The sequence below is a fragment of the Zonotrichia leucophrys genome, chromosome 3 (assembly GCF_028769735.1).
Source record: "Zonotrichia leucophrys gambelii isolate GWCS_2022_RI chromosome 3, RI_Zleu_2.0, whole genome shotgun sequence".
Lineage (NCBI taxonomy): Eukaryota > Metazoa > Chordata > Aves > Passeriformes > Passerellidae > Zonotrichia > Zonotrichia leucophrys.
Genome location: NC_088172.1, coordinates 84,056,783 through 84,080,815, shown reverse-complemented (window position 1 = coordinate 84,080,815; position 24,033 = coordinate 84,056,783). Strand labels below are relative to the sequence as shown.

The 24,033-nt window shown below is 39.9% G+C and overlaps 1 protein-coding gene across 1 annotated transcript in view; it reads left to right on the top strand.

Moving 5' to 3' along the window:
* Positions 1–24,033, top strand: part of LPGAT1 (lysophosphatidylglycerol acyltransferase 1) — a 60,865-nt gene that overhangs the window by 9,182 nt on the left and 27,650 nt on the right. The window contains exons 4-5 of the mRNA XM_064709071.1: positions 18,795–18,913; positions 23,904–23,999. Coding sequence (XP_064565141.1) covers positions 18,795–18,913; positions 23,904–23,999 — 215 coding nt within the window. The remainder of the gene's footprint in view (positions 1–18,794; positions 18,914–23,903; positions 24,000–24,033) is intronic.

The following is a 24,033-nucleotide window of genomic DNA, read 5'->3' as shown; positions in this document are numbered from 1 at the left end:
TTGTCAGCTACAGAGACAGTTGTAGAAAACTTCAAAAGTACTTAAGCTGCATGAATAGCCAACACAATGCAGAAGTTGTTTGGTGTTGAACAATATAAAGAAATAAACATTTAAGTAAAGTAGCAGTTTAGGAAATAGATAAATATCATGGTGGAGAGCTTAGGGAAAGCTTTGTCCCAGTGAACAACTATACCTTCTGTTACAAAACTTGTAAAGAGCAGAATGGAGAATAATACTAAAAAAATATCAGTGGTTCACCTTCACAGTTCAGTAGTTTCATCTCAGTTGTTCTAAGGGTATTGAAGAATTAGGACCTCTCTAAGAGGGTCACCAGCCTCATTAGTGTGGGCTGAAATCAAACCAGAACCATTTCACTCACAGCTGAACTCAAAGCAGAACCAAATTGGACAACTCAGTGATTCTGCTTCCTGGGCAGAATGGAAAAGATTCAATCTCCTTGACTCTGTGTAAAGGAGAAGGTAATTTTTAGTGTCCCCATTAAAAGGTAGAACATTGCAAGTCTATGAGATTTAATAAGACAGCAGTACCTGGAGGTTATGTTTAATTTTTTCCTTAAATACTTTCATTATACCTTTTCACAAATGCTTTGCCAGATAATGCCAGTGGTGTTACTTCTTTTGATTCATACAACATAACCATAAAACTTCTTGTTCAAATGTTACAGTTCTAAAGGGTAAGGAATTGTCCTTTTTTAAGGAGTGTAATAGTTCATAGCTTAGAGACTCACCTCAGTTTTGTAATTTAAGTAAAGGAGGAGAGGAAAGATTAATAGCTTTATTACTGCTTCTCACTTGTGTGGAACTAAAAATAGAAGTGGTGTGCTAAGAGCAAGGAGCAGAGCTGCTGCTGTTTGGGAGGACATGGCCTCAGGAAAGTTCACTCTTTAGAACAGTGGCATGAGTGCTTGTGGGTTTGGGGCTTTTTTGGTGGCAAAAGGGAGGACTTTGTCTGACTTCTCTTAAAATTTAGTTTAATTTGTTTTCTAGCATCCCATAGTTACAAGCATGTGGAGTTTCTGTGAAAGTCCATAGTGTCTATGTTTGCCAGAAATGGGGGAGAAAAAATCCCATCAATATTAAGAACACATACTTTTGGTTGATTTAAGCATCAGTTGTGTTTGAGTGTGGTGTTTAAGGTGGGCCATCAAACACCATTTTAATGTAATTTTCTGACTTGGGTGTTTATTACCCATGTCGATAAATGTGACCATGTTTAAGTATAGTTTCCTGATGAGATTCAGCTACTTGTTTAACAGCTATCCTTTCTCTCAGCTCTCCCACACTTCTGATTTGCTTCCTTGCAAATCTGTCTGCAATTGACCAGATGGTTGAGATTTCAGGCATAATTGTGTTCTCATGAGTTTTGTGAAAATTGACAGCTGAGCAGAGGAGAGAGACCCAAGTTTGTGCCTGAGCTGAGGGTGCTGCAGGCAGACTCAGCCATTGTATGTCTTGTTTGACATCTGCTGCTTGTTCAAACAGTGCATCAGTGATTCAGGGTCTGCCACAGTGCCAGCATATCTTGTCCACCCTGTTGGGAGAAGGAGGTTAGACAGTGGGTTTTTGGGAAATCAGCATTTGTTACTTCTGCTTCTGGAGCAACACATGAACCTGGCAGTGGCAGATGGTGCTGGGAGCAGCATCCTTTCCTGTGGGACCTTGCTTATCACAGTATTTTAGATCCAAAAGGCATATGCAGAAAACTCTTTACTCCTAATATTAGGGAAAAGGCTAACTGGTAAAAGAACTTAATGTATTGAGATTTTAATACCTTCTACTCTGTATTGAACAGAAGTTCATGTAGCCTCCTAAAAAGAGGACTGGAAGGACATCAACCTCACTGAAACTCCATCCTGATTTTGGCTAGGATGGTGTTAATTTTCCTCTTAAAACCACATCAAGCTCTCAAGAAAGAGCAGTGATGCTCAGATTCCTGTAGGCAGGTCAGAGTCAAAGAGAAAGTCAGTTGTGAATCTGACCCAGGGACATGTAGAAACATGAAGGTCAAGGCTTGAGTATATTTGGGAAAACCAGGGAGAGAGCAATGGTGTGGGTTGTAAGGAGCATGAGAGTGTCAGGAAGGGTTCTGTGCCACTGTTGCACCACTCTTGAAGGCATCACATTAAAAGTGTGGCCTCTTGAGTTATGTACCTGAGCCTGTCCTATTTTGATATGCATAAATATATATAGATGGCCTGGCAAACCTCCAACTCCAATAGCTGCCAGTTTGCTTTCCAAATGCATTCTTCTTTCTTACCCATTTTTATTTCCTGTGGTTGTCTCTGGCATGAAATTCAGTTGTTGTTGCTCCTGTCAACAGCATTACTTGGAAATAAATAGAACCATAGCCTGTGTGTACATTAATAGAGAATGAAGGACCTGTGAGGTTCAGTTTACATTTGTAAAAATGCTTCCAGATGCAGGCATGGTTAATATAAATGTCTGTTAAACCTCTTGCATGGAGTGGATGACATGAAAATGAACAGATGAGTATTTTTTGTGTTTGGAACTCTTCTGTTTGTATTATCAGACCTAATACTTTGGTCTTCTAATGTAGTAACAGAGGAAGGGAATGGGACAACAGCAGGGCCTTTGCCCAGATAATTCTGTTGTCTTGGTTAACACATCTCAAAACTCTCAAGATCATTTGGTGCCTATCTTGGGCTTCTCCAGTGTGACGAGATTTTTGCAGGCTGGAGGAGCACTTCTGTTCCTCCTCTCCTTCAAAGGGAGCAAATACTGAAACATACCTTTTGTTTTCCTTTGTTGCTCACCTTCTCTGATTTGTTTTAACATCCTACTGAACTTTAAAAGCTAAAATGCAGCGCTGAGTTCATGTAACCACGAGTGGTGTCACTGTAGGAAGGCAAAGGGTTATCTTGGGTGGCTGCTGTGGGAAGGAACCCTAGCAGGTGGCCTCCTCCCTTCTTTTCCAGTCCCATTCCCACCCTTTCCTGATACTTTGCAAGAACTGTGTGGTAAATGCAAATCTGGCTGTCTGGTCACTCACTGGGTTTGATCTGAGGCATTTTCTTTGAGCAGAGTATGGAGGATTTGGTTGGGTAGGTAGAATTCTATGTTTGAATGGTACTGACCAAAGTTCTTACTCTGTGGGAGTGCTAGATTTGTGTAGCCTAATTATTTTTTTTTTGTTTATTTTTTTTCCTAGCTTTCTTTTTGTTTGAAGAAAAAGTCATTTGTAAGTCTTCTGGCAAGAGTTTCAGGAGTAGGATAAGCCAAGGCACTAGTAGCCACATGTCATAAAAAGGTGCATTTAAAGTGCTTACAGTGCCCATTGCTACCCACAGACTTAAAAATATTCACATTAATCATTTAATTGTAAAGCAGAAGTTTGAGAGTCCTCATATCTTTATTCATTTGTGGCACCCTTCTATATTTGAAATGGAAAAGCTTATTTCCACAGTCTCTTTCACAGCCTCTGTTGTTCATGGGTGCCCTCCAGAGAAACTGCTCTGCACTAAAGTAGTTTTTAACTGAGCTACTCAAAAGTCTGTTCTTTTTCTTTTTTTGTTCCCTAACATTTTTCTGCTGTCATTTCCACCATTTGTTCTAAATCTATTGAAACTTTTTTTTTTATTTGAGCTGTGGAATTCTTCTTTAATGTGAGGAGTGAAAAGAGAGGGGAAAAGAGAAGCCTCAATTACTGTCATTGCAGTAGCATATTTCACAATTTGAGCCTGAGTATTTCATTGAAAGGTGCATTCAGTACTGGTCTGTGCACCAAGCATGAAGGATAGGTGTTGGAATCATCCACTCAGAATGTTTCAATAAATTTGTTTCTAGGGATTGACCATTTCATGTTAGTAAAAAGTATTGCTGAAGTACTTCCAAGTAGTGACCACAAATCCAAGGTGCTTCTTGCAGTTGTCAGCAGGTGTAAGAGGATTATTTGTTTTGTAATAGTAACATATGCCAGAGAGCCAAACTTTTTGTAAAATTAGAAGCAGTAAACTTTCTGCTGCTGCTTTGATGTACATCAGCTAGAATAATATAATGAGAGAGGCTGTTTTTTCCTGCTAATTGCTGAATTTGTGATAGCCTGACTATGCCATCAAAGGTATTACTTCTGATGTTATGGTGGGCTTCTGCTTACTGTCAACCTGAAACCTGGCCACACACTTAATTCTTAAAAGTCACTGAACTGGTATAGGACAACCTGGGGCAAATTTAATAAGAGGTTTTGTTCTCTTGAATCATTTGTTGTGTCATACCAACAAAAGTAATACTTAAGTTCCCAGCTAGAATTGGTATCATACACATTCCAGCATGCCTTTCAGACTTACTGTGGCCTCTTGTTTTAACAATGGGATTTGCATAAACAGAAGCGTAAAACTAAATATAGGAATTTGCTATTATATTTATTTGCATCATTAGCTTCTAATTGGTTTGTGATTAAATTATTTCATTAAATTTGTGGTAACTGAACATCATTTCCCCCAGCCTTTATAAAATCCAGTATTTGGAAAAAATTAACCTGGTATCTAACAAGTCCAAGGGACAATCTTTTCACAGTTCATGTTACAACTTCCTTGTTGTAAAGACTATTTTTAGATGAGAAGTTTTTTAAAGTTCTTGAAACATAATGATGGAAACATTTAACACTTCTCTTGAAAGGTTTATCCTTTTTTCTTGCATTTGAATCTAGTTATTTTGTGATTCTTTGCAGGCCTTTCATTTTGAAGCGTGCCCCTCCGTGCTGCAGGCTGAGCATGTGCAGTGCCTGGCTGTGTTCTGTGGCACATGGCCACACTGTCCTGGTGGGGCTGGAGGGTGGCACAGAGTGGGTGGGTGGAGAGGAGACTAATGCTGCAGCTGCTGATTAGCAGCCAGTTTTACGGCTTGGGGATATTGATTTTCAGATTATGCTACATCTGCATTCTCAGTGTTCTTGTGCTCATTCAGGTGCTCAGTATGTGTTTTTTCTGTCCAGACAAAGTTGAAAAGATTTAAATGGTCAATGTCCTTGAAGTGGAGACAAGCTCCTCAGTTCTGAGGTCACTGTAAGGAGACAACACATAAATGCAGATAAGGGCCTTTTGCCTTTCCCATGTAGGCTGTTTGACCAAAGTAATCTAAAAGTACGGGATTTTCCTGGCACTGCTTTTGTGTGGTGATTATTTGTACTGGACAGTGAGCTGGGCTGAAAAACATTGGCTGTATAAAAAGACATCATTGTGTCTTGTTGTGGTAACTCAGGCAACAACTGAAGAATATGAAGAGGTAACTGGAAGGTGTCAGCTTGGTTTAGGCAAACAGAAGGTAATGATCACAGCTGGGATATAGGGTGGGCTTACCTCAGGTAGAATCTTGACTTCTACTAATAGTATTGTTCTCTTGACTTGAACCTTCAGCCAGTGATTAAAGTCATGCAGTTTGCTTCCCTGGAGGAAAAGTAGATTTAGATCTGATTTTGTTTCTTTGTATTCAATCAATATGACTTATTTAAAGGATATATGAAATACCATGTTTTTCTGAGCCCAGTTGATTTGAACACTGAGGAAATGGTTTCCTTTCTTAGTAGTGTAATTAGATTTTTTAAATGTAGTTTATATTTTGAAAAGCACAGTCTCAGTCCTTAACTGTTGTCACTCTGGCAGCTTTTCTTGCTGTGTGCCCTCTTGCTGTAACCCTTGCCTGCCCCTGGTCCCAGTGGTGCAGTTCAGAGCTGCAGCTGAATGCTTGGGGCTGATCAGGCCTTTTCACCATGCTGTTAATTAGGGTTTCTGTGTAGGGAGAGATGAATGCAAACTCTCACTTGGAGTTCAGGCAAGTTGCACATCTTGTATAAAGAAAAAGCAATGTTTGCTCACTTCCAGTCTGATTGCAGCTTTGTGATTCCTGTATTTCATAAACCTCAAGGCACTTCAGAGATTTTCATGGCTACCAGAAAACCCTTGATGAGTTACCTCTCTAACTATTATGTAAGTGCTCTAGAACAGCTGTGTTTCATCAGTTTCCTGTGAGAAATTGGGTTGCAAGAAAGGAGAAAGCAGTGACAGCTTCCTGCATTCTGCATGCCTTTTACCTCAAAGAGCCTCTTGGGTACTGCTCTGAAAAGTTTGTAGTCCCAAATCATACAGTAACTTAAAACTTTCAGAGAAAAATGTGAATGAGGCTTACAACAAGTGTCTTTTCATTGCTGGCCACCCTCTCCAGTCCCCATGCAGGATGGAATAACTAAATTTGGCTGAGTTCTTCTGCTGTCCCCAGAAAGACTTGGTATAGCATGGCCTTGGGATATTTGTTGGAAAATTGCTGCATATGTCATGTCATTTCTGCAGCTGTGTTTTTTGGGAAAAACATCTGAAAAGCTTCAAGATGCCCTGGTTTCCTTGTTATTATATTGGAAGCTTGCAATCTGCAAATCTGAAAAGGAGAGGAAGTGGCCATCTCTTCCTGGGCAGGTTCATTGCTATTTGCCACCAGTTACTTGCTCTTTAAAGCCCTGCTTTTAACTGGGCTTACTGGGGGATCTGGACTAAGTGAGAGCAGAATTTTCTGTATGGCTGGAACTGTGGCTTTCAAAATACCTCAACACTTTTTTTTTATCCCCCTGAAGAGTAAAACAGCAATTTTTGCAGAACTTTGTAGTGGTAGAGCTTGCTTCTTCTTAAGTAACAATGCAAATCTTGTGCAGTCTTTATCAGGATTTGTTTTGAGCACCTCAGCAGTTATCAGCAGAATATACCTAAATTTCTGTCATAAATTCTTTCAAGTCTTATGTATTTGATAAGTATTGATGTACTGATATGTATTTGATATCTATGATAATAGATGATTCTTATCTTTATTACTTTATAGCCATTAGACTTTATAGCCATAAAACAGCTCATGTTTTATTTTCTTCTTGGAACAGCCTTACGGATTTTTTCCCAATTATTTATTTAAAGCCTTGTTTTTGCCTTGCCAAGTGCATTTTTTTTCAGTGAGTCTTTATCCAGTTTCCTCATTATTTACATTATTCTGGACTACACAGTGCAGACCCTGTTCTGTCATGTAAAGAAGAAAATTTGATCCCAAACAGCATGCACCTCTGGAGATGCAGCTGAACAGTTGAATGGGAGCAGTGGGAGTGCTGTCCTCCTGTACAGTGACTTGTTGGTTATTAGTTTTGGCCAGCTTGTTCTAGGCTGGCCAGTTTACATCAGGATTCCCAGAGTGAACAGCTGAGGCTGCAAAGCAGGTTTCAGCCTTTCCCCCACTCTGAAAGAGAGAGTTCTCTGTCTGGAGGAGACAGGCCTGCAAGTTTGTTCTGCATAGACCATTATCCTAATGGGATTTTTCACACATTTGGGTTGGATATACTGTTTTTTGGTGTTGATGGCATAATCTGAGCTGCATCCCTTTGCTCTGGGGCCAAAAACCTTGGCTCTCTTTTCTGGGCATTGTCTCCCCAGACGCTGACTGGGTTTTGTCTGACTGCTTTATCCCTTTATCTATTAGCTTGTTAAGGCTGAATGATGTGTGAGCTGTACTTTCTGAGCCACCTTAGCAGCTGAGGCAAGTGCGGTACCTTATGAATGAGTCTTTTTGGCATCAGGGGAGTTTCACATCTGGAAAGGCAAGCAGCAGGATCAGATTAGTAATGCATACCATTGCTAGTGACTCAAAAGGAAGCCCTAGTAATGTTGTTGTAGTTTTTGGTACTGCCTCTGGGTGATTTCTGCTGCCTAGTCAGTTGCTGCTGCAAAGACAGCTCAGGTTATTGCTGGGATGCAGAACTTTAACTGTGACAGAGGGTGTGCTTTCAGACTGCTCTCTTGGGGTAAAATATTTCTTTGATTTGCTTTCCCCAAACAAATCCAAAGCCCACTAAAAATTAAGCAGCTGTCACCCTGTCCCTGCCTCCTAAGTAGTGGCTCTGTATCTCTGTGACATATGGCTACAAAAATTTTGTACCAAGGATGTTTTCCTTTATCTTGTACATCAGCCCACAAAAAAGAGTGGGGAGGATGCAGGTTTTTAGCATGTTCTAAACATGTTCTTTAAAAGAACAAAACTCTACACTTGCTATGCTTTAGAGACCACAACATGCCTAACAAGTTTGTTTCAGAAAGAAATTCACAGCAGTTTTGAAGGCAACCTGGGTGACTCGTCCTGATTGTGCTTTTCTTGTTGGGCCAACCAGACTTGCCCAGCAGGTCTTCCAGCCACAGTTCTGTGAGGATTCATCCTGGTTCAACAGGTGCTTGCTGCCCCATCATGCCATCTTCTGATAGTCCTGATTGTGCTGACCTGCCCCTTCTGGTTTTGTTTTTTTTTCCACCAGCACAGATTGTCCTGTGATGTTGCAGTGACTCTCTTCTGCTTCTCAAGTATAAGAGCAGCTTAGGTAACTATTTTAGATAAATATCTTGGGTAAATATAATGCAGGAAATAATTGGGGCCTTCCCACTTTGCATATTGGGGTTTTTTGTTTACTTGTTATTACTCTTGAGTTTTGTGTTTGAGTAGGTGTCACTAGCTGTATCTGAGTATTAAATAGTAATTTGAGTATCTGGGTGTTTGAGTAACTTAAAGTAGTTTAGTTTCAGTCTCACTGCTTTCATGTTTGTCATGCAGACAAAACAGTGTCCCATAGAGGAGTTCACTTTTCCATAATATAGCTAAAAAGAAAAACATTTAAATGAAGATCTTCAGATGAAAATACCAAGACTTCCTAGCAGTGAACACAATGGCTTATTCTGAAAGGCTAAAATGCATTGTTGCCTCCAGCTCCTGGGCTTGGTCCCACCTTTTTTCCTGAGTTTGATGATCTCAGATGAATAATATTCTACTTCTTTCATATTAAGATTTGCACTATCTTTCAGATTTATCTTTGCTGCAGTTCTGCAGCAGTAAGACAGAAAAATGCTGCTAGTTTTTATTTGCAATATGTGCTTTGTGATTGTAAAGGCTGTTCCTTCTCATGCTGCAGGATGAAGCTGTAGGTTTTGTTGTAGCTGTGCATATCCACTAAGAGAGAGTTCTCTTAACACTGTGTTTTCCTCCTGGTATCAGGCTGTTAGAACTGTTTAGGTTGGAAAGGACTTCTGAGGATCATACAGCTCAAAGCCAGGTTAGTTGCACAGGTTCATGTCCTGTCAGGGTTTGAACAGCTCCAAGGATGGACGTTTCACAACCTCACTGTGCAACCTGGAAACGTACTATAGTAAAGATGCTCTGGTGGTGTGGTTGTTTCGGGGTTTTTTTTTTTGCTTTGTGTTGAAGTGGGGTATCCTTTATTTTTTTATTTGTCCCTATTACCTCTTAGCCTGTCACTGGACACTGGAGGGAAGAGTCTGGATAAGCCATCTTTACACTTCTCTCTGGGCCTCTATCAGGTACTGACACATGGGTACGATTTTCCCTCTGAAGCCTTTTGTTCGTCAGTCTGAACAGTCCCAGCTCCCTCAGCCTCTCCTCCTATGAAAGATGCTCTGGTCCCTTCATCATGTCAGTGGCTCTTTGTTGTGTTTTAACCCCAGCCAGCCCCCAAGCCCCACACAGCTGCTGGGTCACTGGATCTGCAGAGAATTGAAAGTGAAAGTGAGAGAACCCATGGGTTGAAGCCAAGTTTAATGGGGAAAGCAAAAGCTGGGCACACAAGCAAAGCAAGGAAGTCTTTCTGCAGTTCCCCATGGCAGGCAGGTGTTCAGCCATCCCTGGGAAAGCAGGGCTCCATCACACAAGTGTTTGCTGGGGAAGACAAGCACCATCCCTGCAAACATCCTGCTTCTTCCCTCTTCCCCCCACTTCATCTACTGAGCATGAAGTCCTATGGTATTTTCTGACTTGAGCCCAGGAGGGAACAAGTTCTCCACTCCTGCAGCAGATGGGTATTTTTTATAACATAGCAGTAGTTTTTAAAGGGAAAATAAAGACAAAAGTGCCATAGCACTTATATTCCTGTCGGTGTTTGCTGAGTCAGAGCCTGTTTGTCAGCTCTGTTCCTGCTTTTTTAGTGGCACAGCAGTGATGGGGCAGATGAGCATGGGTAAAGTACTATGGCAACCTGCTGGGTTCATGTCATTAAAAATACAGAGCCTGAGCCAACTGCTGTTTGCTTGAAAGGGTGATAAGGGTAACAGTAATAGGAAACTTTGTATTTGTAGCATATTTTCCTTACCCAGCAGCCCTGGTATGTTTTTTTACCAGAGAAAACCAACACTTTCCTTCTTTCTTGCTCCTCTGTAGTCCTTAACCTTTTGCAAAAAAGCTGCTGGGAATGTTGTAGTGGTGTTGTATTCCAGGATTGCTGCTTTCAAAGTAACTTTTCTTTTTAATTCTAGAAAAGCCAGGGTGTTCTTCATAAAGCAGCCTTACAGATAGAGTTTTCTTTGCAATTAGGATATGGTTTGCATTGTAACCATAGTTAAATTACTGTCATTTCAATATACAGTACACTGAAAAGGACTTCTAAGGTATCCACTTAGGGTAGTCCAACATCAAATTTGCCTCTTGTTAAAAAGCAGACATCAGTGTTACAGGTGAAACCCTGAAATGTTGACTCTTGCATTTTAAAACAATGGAAAAGTATTACATGGATTCAGTATTTAAAGTCATGTGCTTAATTGGTGAGAATCGTTTTTCACTTGTAAAAATTATTGCTGTGGATAAAGAGACCAAAATACAGGACCCACAGCCTTGTCTGACAACAGGTCTAGTTAAGTGCTGACCTGTGTGATGGGATGTAGTCTGTGCTGTTTCCATCATCTTCTCTGACCTTGGAATTATATCACAAGGTGTAGAGTGGTAAAAAAAAAATTGTATGTCTTGACTGTCTCTTAAAATTTTCAAATCCATACTCTCTGTTTTTAAGGAGGAATAAAACATCTCTGGACCAAAATTACATGGGGACCTTTTTTTCATACGATAGGTCTCATGATTAGTGATTGTCAAATGAGGTTACTTCCATTGTGCAGTCTTACTAAGCTGAAAATCTTATCTTTGCACTGTGTATCAACTTAGCTGAGATCCTTCTATTCAGAACCTCTTGATATTTGTTTTTTTAAATATGATTCTTTGCTTCCATCACTTACAGCGTTACACCTTTTTGGTCATCCCCAGTATTTAGAGGCTTTTGACCAGGAAAAGGCAAAAGTTCTTCTTAAGCTTACATCCTTTTTTTGGTTTATGGTAGTCTTAAAGACAGTCCTGTAAATTTAGTCTTTATTTCATGTTGGAAATAGATGTTTTTGAACATAGGTTGACATTATTTCTTTCTACTGTAACTGAGAATAACAAAAATGGTACAGGATTTCAGCTTTGCACATAAACTGAAGTGGTGGCAGTTAATCTAAACTGTGTTTACTCTTGGCTCAGGTTCATCTGCCTTTTTAGGGCCTTGGTGACAGTGTGCTTCTAACTAGGTAATTTTTGTATACCTACTTTAAAACTTGTCAGGATAACTTTCAACTTTTAGGCCTGATCATTTGATTGCAGTATCCCTTAATAACCTTTACTTGTGCTGATTTTTTATTTTGAAATATTCTTTAATGGTGAGAAAACTTGCTAGACTACCCCACTGTTTCGCTTGTCTTTCTAGACTTCAAACAAACTATTTTTTTTCTTCTGGCCATTATACCATCTGCAGTATGTAAGGTATTAAAGCTTTAGGATATTAGTTCATGAATGCATTGATGTTCTTGTGAGTGGTTAATGTATTTTATCTGTCACTGGGGAGGAATGTGCTGCTCAGCTCGCTCCTTCTGCGAGTGCTGTGACTCATGAGCGCGAGGTGCTTCAAAAGGATTTCAGCACTCCATCTCCTTCTTCAGTCTTGCAGTTGCTTTTCTAAGAATAGAAGCAGCAAAACAGACAGCGGGGTTCCTTCTCAGCTGCTGCAGTTCATTACTACTGTAGTCATGAAAGCTGACATCCATCTTCACATCTCACAGTTCCTGTTTACCTGTGGGGCTGCACACACTGTGACTTGTACTGCTCCTTGGGAGCAGGCACCACCATCTACAGCCGGGCTTAGAGTGTGGATGATCAAAACTATGAGATACAGGAATTGGGTGCCTCTACGTGTCAGGCAGGTTTGATGGGAGCAGCATGAGACCTCCAGAAAATGTGGGGGGTATGTCCAGTGCAAGACGGGTTCTTGTAATACTTAAGATAGATTGGAAATCTTCCTTAGATATCTGCTGTGGTCATAGCTTGTGTATTCTGACAGGATCTTTTAATTTTAAAAGTTTTCTCATCATGTAAACCGCTTGCCTAATACAACTGCAAAGTGCTGAAGCTCTTGGAATGGTATTGGCAGAATTTAAGTCAGTGGAAGAAGTTTGCTTCCTTGAAGGTGAGCGAAGGTTTTGCTGATTATTGATTCTCATTCATATATGGGTAAAAGCAGCCCTCTCTTCAGCCACAAGCGTCATCTCTTGTGCCAGTGAATTATAGAACTCAAGTAAACTGTACCCTTGAGGTCTTGAACGTGCACTCCAGGAAAATTAAGTCAATCTTCAGAAGCAGTCATTGCTGGAGCCTACTTCCAAAAGGAACTGCTGTGCTTTAGGAACAACCTGGTTCTTGGCTTGGTTGGAAAGGTGACAGAGCCAGGGAATCCCTGTTGTAATTGTCTCCTGTTTTTAACCCTTTGGATTGTTGGTTAATTGAAGTAAGAGGGCGGGTTGACTTAGGGGATAAATATTGTGACTACTGAAGTGTTCTTGTCCACAAAGCACATCTGACTTTAAACTGCAGGGAGGGGGGGGAACAGAAGCTAAGAAGAACTGAGAGCAAAAAGAAATGTGTGTTGTTTCATACAATGAAGCATAGAAGTGTGCAAAATGGTTGGTCACAAAAAACCAAAGACGGTGACTGGGACATCTTAAACCCAGCCTTGACTTATTAACATATATTGTAGGAATAACCTCCCTTTATTTGCAGCCTTCTCTTCCCTAGCTTCTGTTCCTACTGTGAATTTTCTATTTCAAGTATTTTTCTTCATTGAAATAAAGGGAAAAATTGTCACTGCAGTCAGTTTATCATCATAAAAATCTGAATCAATTATCTGTAAAGGATGCTCTTTTTGTTAGCAAAATCTGGTTTGAAATGGCATGTTAACGACCTAAAGATATGGAAATTGTGGTAGTCTTGAAATAAAAAAATCTTCTGTTAGGAAGAATACATTCTTTAATAGAAGAAGGACAGTATCTGAAGTGAAGATATGTTTAATGAGATATGATATTGTATGTATGTGCTTTTCTTCCTTTCTGTCCTGTATTTTTATTCATGATCTGTACCTCTTATGTGTGCTGTTAAAAACATGATATGAAGCCTTCCTTGGCAGTAGGAATTTTGGAAGGAATGGGTGGGATAAGAAGAGCTATTTTTCTCTTTCAAGTAGTATATGTCTGATTTTATGTAGGTGTTTTAAAATATATTCTGACCCTAAAATACATGCTTAGTAAGTGTAAAAGACTAACTGTATGATAATTAGCTTAGTCCATTTTTTGTTTTCCTTTTGTTCACTGTAGACAACCAGTTCTCAGAGATAAATACCTTAACCTTTTCGTGAAGGGTAAAAAACCTCTCAGTAGTATTTAACCTTTGGCATCATTTCTGGGATTTCGTAATGCCAGCTATCAAAGAATCCCATCTATTAAGGAGAGACAAATGAGTTGAACAACTGTACATGATTACTCCAGTTGAAACATGCATTGAGTTGTTTGTGAATAACAGTAAAGCAGGATTGCAACTTGCCAGACATAAATGCTTGACTAAGAAGGGAAATGTTTAAAACACAGAAACCTGGTTGTCAGGCATTAGTCACTGCCCAGTACCTAACAATAACATTCTTTCTGCTAGATAGCTTTTGAGGAAGGCTGTTCCTCAGTAATGCTGTTTATTTGTTGCCGAAGGTTTCCAAGTGATCAACTAGAGGTGTTCAGTTCTAACAGTTGCCAGTCTGCACCTTCTTGGAACAAGTTTTCGCGAAGTCTTGTGACATGATGCAAGTGATCAGAAAGGAAAATAAGCTATGGATGGGTCTAAATGGGGAAGGTACCTGGGGAGGAGTAACCCTGGGCACCGGCAGCACAGTCTGGGAGCTGGCCTGCTGGAGAGCAGCTCTGTGAGAAGGACCTGGAAGTCCTGGTGGACAGCAAGCTGTCCCTGAGCCAGCAGCACCTTGTGCCAAGAAAGCCAGTGCTGTCCTGGGGTGCACTGGGGACAGCATTGCCAGCAGGCTGAGGGTGGTGATCCTGCCCCTCAGCTCTGCTCTAGTGAGGCCACATCTGGAGTGCTGTGTCCAGTTCTGGGCTCCTCAGTACCAGAGAGACGTGGAGCTACTGGAGCTGGTCCAGTGGAGGCCTGCAAAGATGATGCAGGGACAGGAGCATCTGTCTTGGGAGGAAAAGATGAGAGAGGTGACTGAGACGGGACCTCATCAATCAGATTCCTAGGTGTCTGAAGGGAGATGTCAGAGGATGGACCGGGCTCTGCTCAGTGGTGCCAGGCAACAGGACAAGGACAATGTGCAGAAACTGATGCATAGGAATTTCCACCTGAATATGAGGAAGAACTTCTTTACTGTGCAGTGACCAAGTGCTGGAACAGGTTGTCCAAAGAGGTTTTGGAGAGTCTCTCTCACTGGAGATGTTAAAGAGCTGTGTGGATGCAATCCTGTGCCGTGTGCTGTGGGATGGCCTGCTTGAGCAGGGAGGTTGGGCTGCATGAGCCACTGTGGTTCCTTCCAGCCTCACCATTCTGTGATTCTGTGCAAAGTTCTCGAGTGGAACTTCTTAACTTCTCCCAGTTTCTAGAGAAAGTTGTGAATATTGTGTGGGCTCAAGTCTCTAAGTAGCAAATAAAGTGGATATCCAAATCAGTGACATGTTTACGCAGATTGTAACTTTTAGGTGATTTGTGTTTTAGTAGTTGTGACTAGAATGCTTAAGGTGACTTCCCTGACCTTGCCATAAAATGTCAGTCTTTAAAACTCAGTGCCTTTTGAAATAATAAATTAGGACTTAAGTTATTATGAGGCCAAGGAGATCTATGCCAATTCTTAGGGGACACTGTAGTGAAACTACTGACTATAACAAAGAAGAGATGCTGAAAGTTTCAGAGCATTTTTTAAGTTTTAAAATACATTATGCAGAATGAAGTTGTTCCTATTAATGTCTGGGCATGTGCACAAATCAGTAGTGTCATTCTTCCAGGTACATTCAAAACTAAAATAAATCTAGTGAATGGTTAGTTAGGTTAGTAGTCCTTTGCTCAGCCTCCTGACATAGTGTAATTGAAGTGCTTGAATATTTATTCATAGCATCACTTGCATGCAGACAGTTACATTAAGGACATGATTACAAAGTAGCCAAGTGTTCTGAGAACTTGAAATAACAAGTAATAGTTCAGTAAAAATATGGAAAAATTGTATTACTTTTGTTCTCTTCTTGGAGCTCTATAAGGATTAGCTCATAAAAAGCTAAGTCTGCAGCTCATTAAATGAAATATTTTCTTGATGTTGTACATCTTGCACTTCTTTTTATGAGAGAAGGATAAATATTTCTGCCCTGGGGCTCATGTAATTGCAAGTAGATTTGTCTTCATTTCTGGTGAAGCCTTTTGCTCACAACCTGAAGTCACAAGTGAAGTCTCTCTTTAAGCTAAATCACTTCTGTCTTGCCATATTAAAATGATTTCCTACTCTTTACTCCCTTTATGTTATTTTACTATGTTAAACTGCATTTGCAGAAATCTAACTATTGTCAGGCTGTAGACACAGAACTGCTGTCTTTAAAAAAATGTGCTCTGGCAGTAGAATGAAGCTGTGGAGGAAAGTTTGCTGGATCTCAGGACCTCAAGTAACAAATATTTGCCTTTGAGCTGTTTTTTGTCTTCTTACAGTGGAGCAAAGCAGTGTTGTTGGTTCTGCTGCCATGCAGCTGAGGTTTTGATTTCAATGTTTTCAGCTGCAGTGGAGGAATGTAATAGTTCAAGTATTTCTTAAAGCAAAATGTTCTCCTTTGTGTGGTGAGAAAATTGAAGATGAGCATTTATTCCCCCCACTGAATTTAAAGGCACACAATGAACTTTAAACTCTAGAGATTTGAGGGTTTGGGTTTTTTCTTCTTTATAAAACTGTAGTAATGACAGTGGTTTTTCTGCACACTTCTGTGGTTTGCTGTTCTCTTTTCAATCCAGTGAAGGACGTGGACAAAGTGATTCTGTTCTCCTCGGTAATCAGGTCAATCAATTGACCATAGAGCGTGATTAAGCACAAGAGACAGCCTGGTTGCCTGAGGAGGAGTGACAGAGAGGGAAGAAGCAAGCGGGAGGCTGGCTGGTACCCTGGGATTTAATAACCCAATACCTGTCAGCTGAGCTCTTGGCTTGGCTGCTTGATAGGTGCAGTGCGTGGAGTCAATCAGCTTGAAGAATTAAATCTAACTTCATTTTTCTTCACCTTGTGTTTGGAGTGGGATCACAGAGCTTTTTCTTGCTTTGCAGCTGAAACCTGTTAGTGCATTGTGAGCTGCTTGTTTGTTTTATACCCTCTTGTATTTAACAACAGTAGGTAAAATTGGTAATGAGAGGTTTTTCCCCCTCTATTTCTTTGACTGGGCCTATCTGAAGTTTCAAAGTCAGACATTAGTCTTCACCTAGTATGTTAAAAGTGTACTTTTTTATAGCAAATTGAGCTTCCTAAGTTCTCCTCTTTAGCTGTTTTCAACTGTATGCTGCTTCTCATGGCTTGTATTTTTCAGTCATGACCTTCATTTTAATCCATTTTGAAGTTAGATTTCTGAATCATTTTTGGAGAGCTTAATTTTAAACTGTTCTACAATTTAAATTATTAGTATTAAATTGCTATGTTCCAGGGAAATATTTATAGTAAAGAAATGCATTTATTTTCTCTGAGTGATCTAGAAATAAAATAGTTTTATTTGGAAACAATTAACTACTTGTGAGAAATGTGATTTTGTAGATACTTGATATATTTAGTACTTAATTTTTATTACTTTTAGAAAGCCACAGTTCAGTACTATTGTATATTAGCTGCTTAATAGAAAAACTGAAGTAATAATTTCAAAGTTGGTATGTAGTTGATTCATTTCCCTTTAAAACAATTCTCTTTCATCTTAATTTCTTGCTCTGTGGGGTACTGCCATGGTGAGATATGTGGAACACTTGGTAAGGAAGGAGCACGTCAACTCCAGCTGCCACGGCCAGGCATTTTCCAGCATTCATGGAGTGAGAGAGGGCATCACAGGGAATGTGCACACAGTGGGGAGGAGGGATAAAGGGGCTCTCCCAAGTTCATGGTGAGACAAACAAGGAAGGATCTGTGCTTAGCTTTCCCAGGGAAAGGAAAGGAGATTGAACATTATGGAATGAATAGTTCTCTTCACCCTCATGTCTATAGCCTGATTTTATCTATTTGTGACCAAACACAGCATTTTCTTTTTTTATTTTGTGGTCAAGTCTCAATTCAGTACTAATTTTGGAGCTGTAATAAAGTGGCAATTTTCAGAAGTGTGATACTAATTGATTTCTTCAAGGACATGGAAGCTATGCATGGATTATTGCTTCTTGTCTTCAGTGCATAGCCAATTACCTTTGCATCAGTTAAACCATCTTTTAGAAGACAGTAATTAGCCTGTGCTGAGAGTTTTTCACTGCCTGAAGGACTTTTAACTATACAAGAGAGTCAGAAATATTCCCTTTGTTGTCAGAACTGAAAATAATAGCCAGTAGGAACCTCTCAAGGTACAGAGCAAACACAGAAATTATGTCCTACATGCATGGGCAATGCATCTTAGTTTTCTTTTTGAACTTCACGGAGCTCCTCTGCCTGTCTCCATCCTTTCCCTTAACCCTGCACTGCAGTGTCCATTATTGCAGTGTCCATCCCTCTCACTGAAGAAAGACAGACTCTACTCACTTGTCTCTTTGCCCCAGTAGCAGCATTAGATATATTCTGGTCTTTAGTTTACATCACACATTTCCTGGTTCCCCATCCTGTGTTCTTTGGGAGGCAGTCTTCTCTTTCTCCACTTACTTCATGATGATGGAACTATCAATTTTAACGCCTCTTCCTTATCTCAGCATGGTTTTGATAGTCAGTTTAAGTGTTGGGTGATAATCAACTGTATCTTCCTTCTGACATCATTCTTGCCACTGGAGCATCTGGTCTATAAAGTATTTGCTAATAGATTCTGTCATCTGAGCAGCATTTTCTGAACCGCTTCCTTGCCTTTAGCTAACTTGTTTAGATTTGAATGAATGAGTTTGTTTAACGTAGCATTTTAAACCTAGTGATCCAAATACAGATTTTTTTGTTTTGCTTTTACTGGAGTAGAATAATAACAGTGAGTGTGGAAATGAAAAAAACTTGCTAAATTTAAAAAAAACAAACAAGCCCAGCCAGCAAAACCCACAGCTGACAATATAATTTTCTTTTTAATCTAATGAGGTGAGATAGATGAATATGAAAGCTGGGTCAAAAAGCTTATGTAATTTTCAGACCCTAAATATAGAATGGTGTAATGACACAGAAAGATCAATCTCTGTGCACATGTTCTGGTAGAGTATTTTTGTTTTGTTGTTATTCTGCGCATGCAGTTTCAAACTGAGCTGGATACCCCCTGCTTGGATAAACACTCTTGCTAATATTCCTGCCCTATGTTATGTGCCAATATAAATTGACATGTAGCATGTAGGTTTTTTTATTATTGTAGTCTGGGTGTGGGGTCGTTTTGTTGATAGAAAAATGTCCATGTTCTCATTGTTAAATTTACCTCTTTTTTTTTTTCAATATAGTAGTGGAATGGGGTGATGATGTCAAAGCAGTGTCAGAAGATGAAGCCATGGTGCTGGTGAACCACCAAGCGACGGGCGACGTGTGCACGCTGATGATGTGCCTGCAGGACAAAGGCACGGTAGGCTACAGCCGGGGCAGGGGTGGTGCTGGGCTCCCTGCTCTCCTCCCTGTGCAGCCCTGATAACCCACCAGGGCACCTCAGCAGGGAGCTTTTTGTTTGGATTTGGTCCAGTGTGACAGCCAGGAGCCTGGAGCAGGTATAGACCCTGGACATTGCTTGGAGAAGGTGAGCTGTGAGCTGAGTCACTGTGCATCCAGCCAAGGTTAACCCAGAGGGAAGCAGATCTCCTCACAAAGCAATCCTGTACTTGATTTTTCCCTCTCACCTCGTGCCTTTGTGCAACTCAAGCCAAATCTGCTCACACCAGCACAGGTTGAGCTTCTTGCTTATGACTTTATTCCAGCATGGAATTTTTCTCAAAGTTAGAGCAAGCTGTGTATGGGATTTTGGTAGGATGAGGGCATGCCAAAGCTGAGCTACCTAGCTAAGGCCAAAATTGCTTGAGCTCTTTTTTCACAAGCCCTTAAAGATTTCTTGGTGAGAAATGTAACTAATGTTAATTGTTCCATGCATTGCTGTTCAGAAAATTGATCTCTAAAGAGTGGAAACCAATGTAAACAGGAGATCAGATTTCTGTAGAAATCAGGAAGAAGGGCATGTGTGCATGATTAGGCTACAAAGAGTAGGAGGCATACTTGTCAAGCTGTAAAAATGCAGCAGCTGTATCTGTCTTAGTGTTGTCTTCTTTCTTGAAGTGTCTTAGTGTTGCTTCCTTCATCATACCCTGAAGAAACAAGGAAACAAGAACTGGTTTTTGTTGCATCTGCACAATTTATACCTGGTACTGTTTTTCTTAGTGCAGATCAATGATGTAACATTATTTGAAAAGATTTCCAGATCTTTCTTATGACAGCAAAGCTGATTAGAAAAAAAACCAAACCACAACTTTTAAACAACCCCACCTCACAAAGTATGAAAATGGTACTCAAGATGGAGGAGAGACCTTTCTTTCTTTCTACTCTAGGCTAGAGCAGGCTGTTGTAAAAGTACTTTTGATTGCTTTAATTTCTTTTGGAATTGAGAACATTTGGTATAGATGGTATTCTGTGCTGTACCCAAATGAGTAGAATTACAGAATAAACTCTTTAATTTCCCTCATCAAAATTGTACCTAGGACAATCTTGTTGTGGTAAAGATGTGACTGTGAGGGTGTAATCCTGTGGATATGTATGGCATATGATCTTAACCACTGGTTTATAGATATAAATCTAAGTCATGCTTATCCTGTTTGACCCCATAGCTCAAACATTTCAGTCAAGGCAGAGTAAGTTTCAGTGAATGTAGGAGATGCTAAAAATGAAGGAAGGCATTGAGATCACAGATAATCTTCACCATGGAAATTATTAGGTTTGCATGTTTTCTGAAAAGCAGAAAATCCCTGAAATCACTATTTTTTCCCTGAAGTAGTTGCAGTCATTGCTCTTGGAATGTGCATGTCCTCAGCTTAGTATGGCTTTGATGTTTTTAGCTAATAAAGAAGAAAAACAATATGAGCTTCAATACATGCTTAAAATACAGCATGAGTAATGCAAGTGGCTGAAAATAATGAGAAAGATCAGGATAGTTTGTTTGCTAGATCTTGCTGGATCAGGTGCTTTTAAATAGCATGCTTTGTATTTCTAAAGAGAATTGTCTTTACTTAGTGTGACTCTGGAAGTACTGGAGGAAAAAATAATAAACCTACCTGTCCAGAAATAGTCATTGTACAGTATGTAAATGCTTAAATTAGTCACCTTTCCTTAAAGCCTGTTTAAACTTAACATGGAGTCCTTCACAAGCTTGATACTAATCTATCAGCAAGATTGTAATTTTCAAGAATTTTTTTTTTGTTTAGGATGGTTAAGCTTGTGCTAGTCCAAAACTTCTTTTGCTTGCTTTAACTGCCAGTACAGACCAAAACCAGATGTAATCTGCAAGTACTTAGAGTTTAATGCTGTTTATAAAAAAATGTTCATGCAAGACAGCAGAAGTGTTCAGTTTAAAGTTCTGGATTTTTCTATGTAGTGAGGCAAATGCATGAGACAGTCTTGTAACTTGACAGTGTTTCCCAAGGGTGGTGTCAGGTAATTTTTTCCAGTATTTTATAAATCCTTATATACCAATCAGAGTGTAGCCTATCTGTTTTAAGTCAATTTAATCTCACAAAGCAGTAAGATAAAATACATGTGCTGAGATATTTCTGGTTTTTTAGATTCACTTACATGAATAAAAAAAGAATGATCTCTAATCAGAGAAGTGGAACTTCAGCTAAAAATTAGAATTTTAGTAGAAAGGCTGGATTGGCATTATTTGATTAATACATTATGTCATGATATAAGCCAAACAGCAAAATTTCAGGTGAACCCGAAGTGACCTAATTACACTTTTATTAAAGTTTGAGAAATTTCTTTGTGAAAGTAAGAGTTAAAAAAATTCAGTAAGTAAGTTGTGTTCTCATAAATATTGAAGATTATGTGTTTAACACAAAGAAGTAGGGTAAAATTCTGCTATTACTCTTTTCTGACAGGATTAGGACTGATAAATGTGGGGTTTTTTTCTGATTTGGAACAGAAAGCAGTGCCAGGAAGGGTGTAGTGGGGACAAAAGTGCAGCTTGCAGTGGTTTGTGTGCAGATTTCAAGTTGTGCTTTCTCAGGTTTCATTGTTAAGTTACAGGTGCTGGAAGGATGAAAGTCAGTCTGTCCAGGTTGCTTTGTTATGAAATCTGTGTAGGCTGAAGCGGGCCTGTGAATAGAAAGCACCTAGATTTTTTTTTTTTTATATAGTTGGAAAAAGCTTTTGCTAGCTTCTGAACGTACTTAACCAGGAAGCATTTAAGAAACAGGGCCTGAAGTGGCATCCAAAAGTTCTTTGAAGCCATCAACAACTATTAATTTGTGTTCAGAATACTTTTGAATATCTTTGTTTAAACCTCCTTGAAATGCAAGTGATAAGAGGCTCATCTCATAAGTGTTGCTTTATTCCTGAGGATGCTAAATAGAGGAGTCAGTACATAGAAGAGTTACCAACAAAATTTTGCAGTGTCCTCTATTCTGTCCTTGCTAGCAGAATAAAAGGAATATCTATTAATCTCATTTGCCTTTTGAATGCAGACAAGAAAACTGTGTCCTATTCTTTGGACTGCTTTTTGATTTGGTATGTTAGTATGTGTATATATATTGCTTCATACATAAAAATACTTTATCTTTGTACTCATTACCATTGCCTATGCTCACAGGCAGATTTATGATCACTGGGCTCTGAAGTTTGTCTCTTTGTGGCCCACACACTGCAGACTGTGAGTGTCTCAGTTGTAATTTGTGTGTCACACTTACCTTTGACAAAATCTCATCCCTCAGAAAGACTGGGGAAGCTCAGGGATGCTAGTTATGGAAGCCCTGTGGCACCTGAAACAAGGTGAGATGGACTTCAGACTGAAAAGCAGTGATCAACTTGCAGGATAAATGTACCATTATCTAAAGAAAAAGACAGCATCAGATGGTCTGGTATGGGAGAAGCTGTAGCGCTGCTGGGCAAGGGTTCCTCATCCAGGATTGCCATGGATCATCTGGGACCAGTGCTGAGTCCTCAAAAGACACGTTTTCTTTCCAGCAAAGCAGAGTATTAAGCTTGCCTATCTCCTCCAGTAAAATAGATTGTGTTGGCTTAACTTCTGCTTGAGACAATAGAAGGTAGTTGTCAGGATGCCAAAGCAGTAGATGAACACTGGCAGGCCTGAGTACTGCTGCAGGCTGAATCATCATTAGTGAAATTTTGGTGGTGTTTCTATCAAAGGATGTGGTTCCCTACAGCAGCCTGTCCCCTTTGGGTGATGCATGGGCAGGAGCTTATTGTGGTGCCTTGATGAGCAGTAACACCTCTGGTGATGCTTTTTTTGACTCTTGTCCTTAGGGCACACCCTTCTTTCTTGGTTTTTTTGCATAAAGCTTTTTAGTTTACTGAGATGGAAAGAATGTTAATGTCTGCAGAGAAGAATTTGGCTTTAAGATCCTCATTTTAATTTAACACAGCCTGGAGATCACTGTAGGATAAACGATTTCACCAATATGAGTCTCAAGTAAGGATCTAGGAACTAATTTTTCTTTTGTCACTCACAAATACATAGTGTGCCTTTGGTCCTTTGGATGCATCTAGTAAGGAATACCACCTGCAGACAAGAAGGGATAGTAGCATGTTATCTTTATTTCTTAGGCTGCTTTCTTCTGTGTTTGCCTCAAAGTGCATGAGAAAGATGCAAAGCAGAAGGTGCTTGCATGATCTTCTGACTACCAGAAAAATGTCACAGTCCTTCATATTCTTTGTTGATAGTGGTAAATGGAAGAGTACAGGCTTACATGACTTCAGGCTCACTGAACTTGTGCCAGCTGTGATGTGGGCTCATAACCCAGGGCAGAGAAAAGGCAGCCTAGCCCATGGTTGGGAGCATGTAAGAGACACTGGGTGTTCCAGTTTTGGGGAACCACTTCCTACCCCTTTCAAAAACTACATGTCGGAGAGATAGAGGAAAAAGACCCTGTGAGAAAAGAAGCTTTTCCCTGCTGTTGCTTACTTTGTTGGGAGCAATTCTCCTATTTTAAATCTCAAAGCACTGAACAGGTAAAGTAGCTGCCTTCACTGTCCTGTAGAAGTGATGGTCAAGTGAATTGGTCTGCTCAACCTTGCCGGTTTTGCCTTCCCACTGTGCTGCTTGACTGGGACAAGCAGCAGGCTTTGATTAAATTCTCAGTGTACAAGTGGCTGCTCTGCCATGGCTAATGCTGTACAACTGTGTATTACATAACAAAAAGGCAGCTATTTAATCCTACTCTTGAGGGAGAAGCATAGCACCTGTGCTGCTTTATATTTTGGGCATAAAGGACATTATTCCATTTATTTGCCAGTTTTATTGCTGTTGTAAGAGTGACAAGAATGTGACCAGTATATACATAACTCATCACTCTCTGCACTTGATAATTCACTCATTTTGAAAATTTCTTTTTACTTTTCAGGTTGTCCGTCAGATGATGTGGCTGATGGACCATATTTTTAAGTATACAAACTTTGGCATTGTGTCTCTAATCCATGGAGACTTCTTTATAAGACAGGTAAATGGAAACACACAATACTGCTTTGATTTAT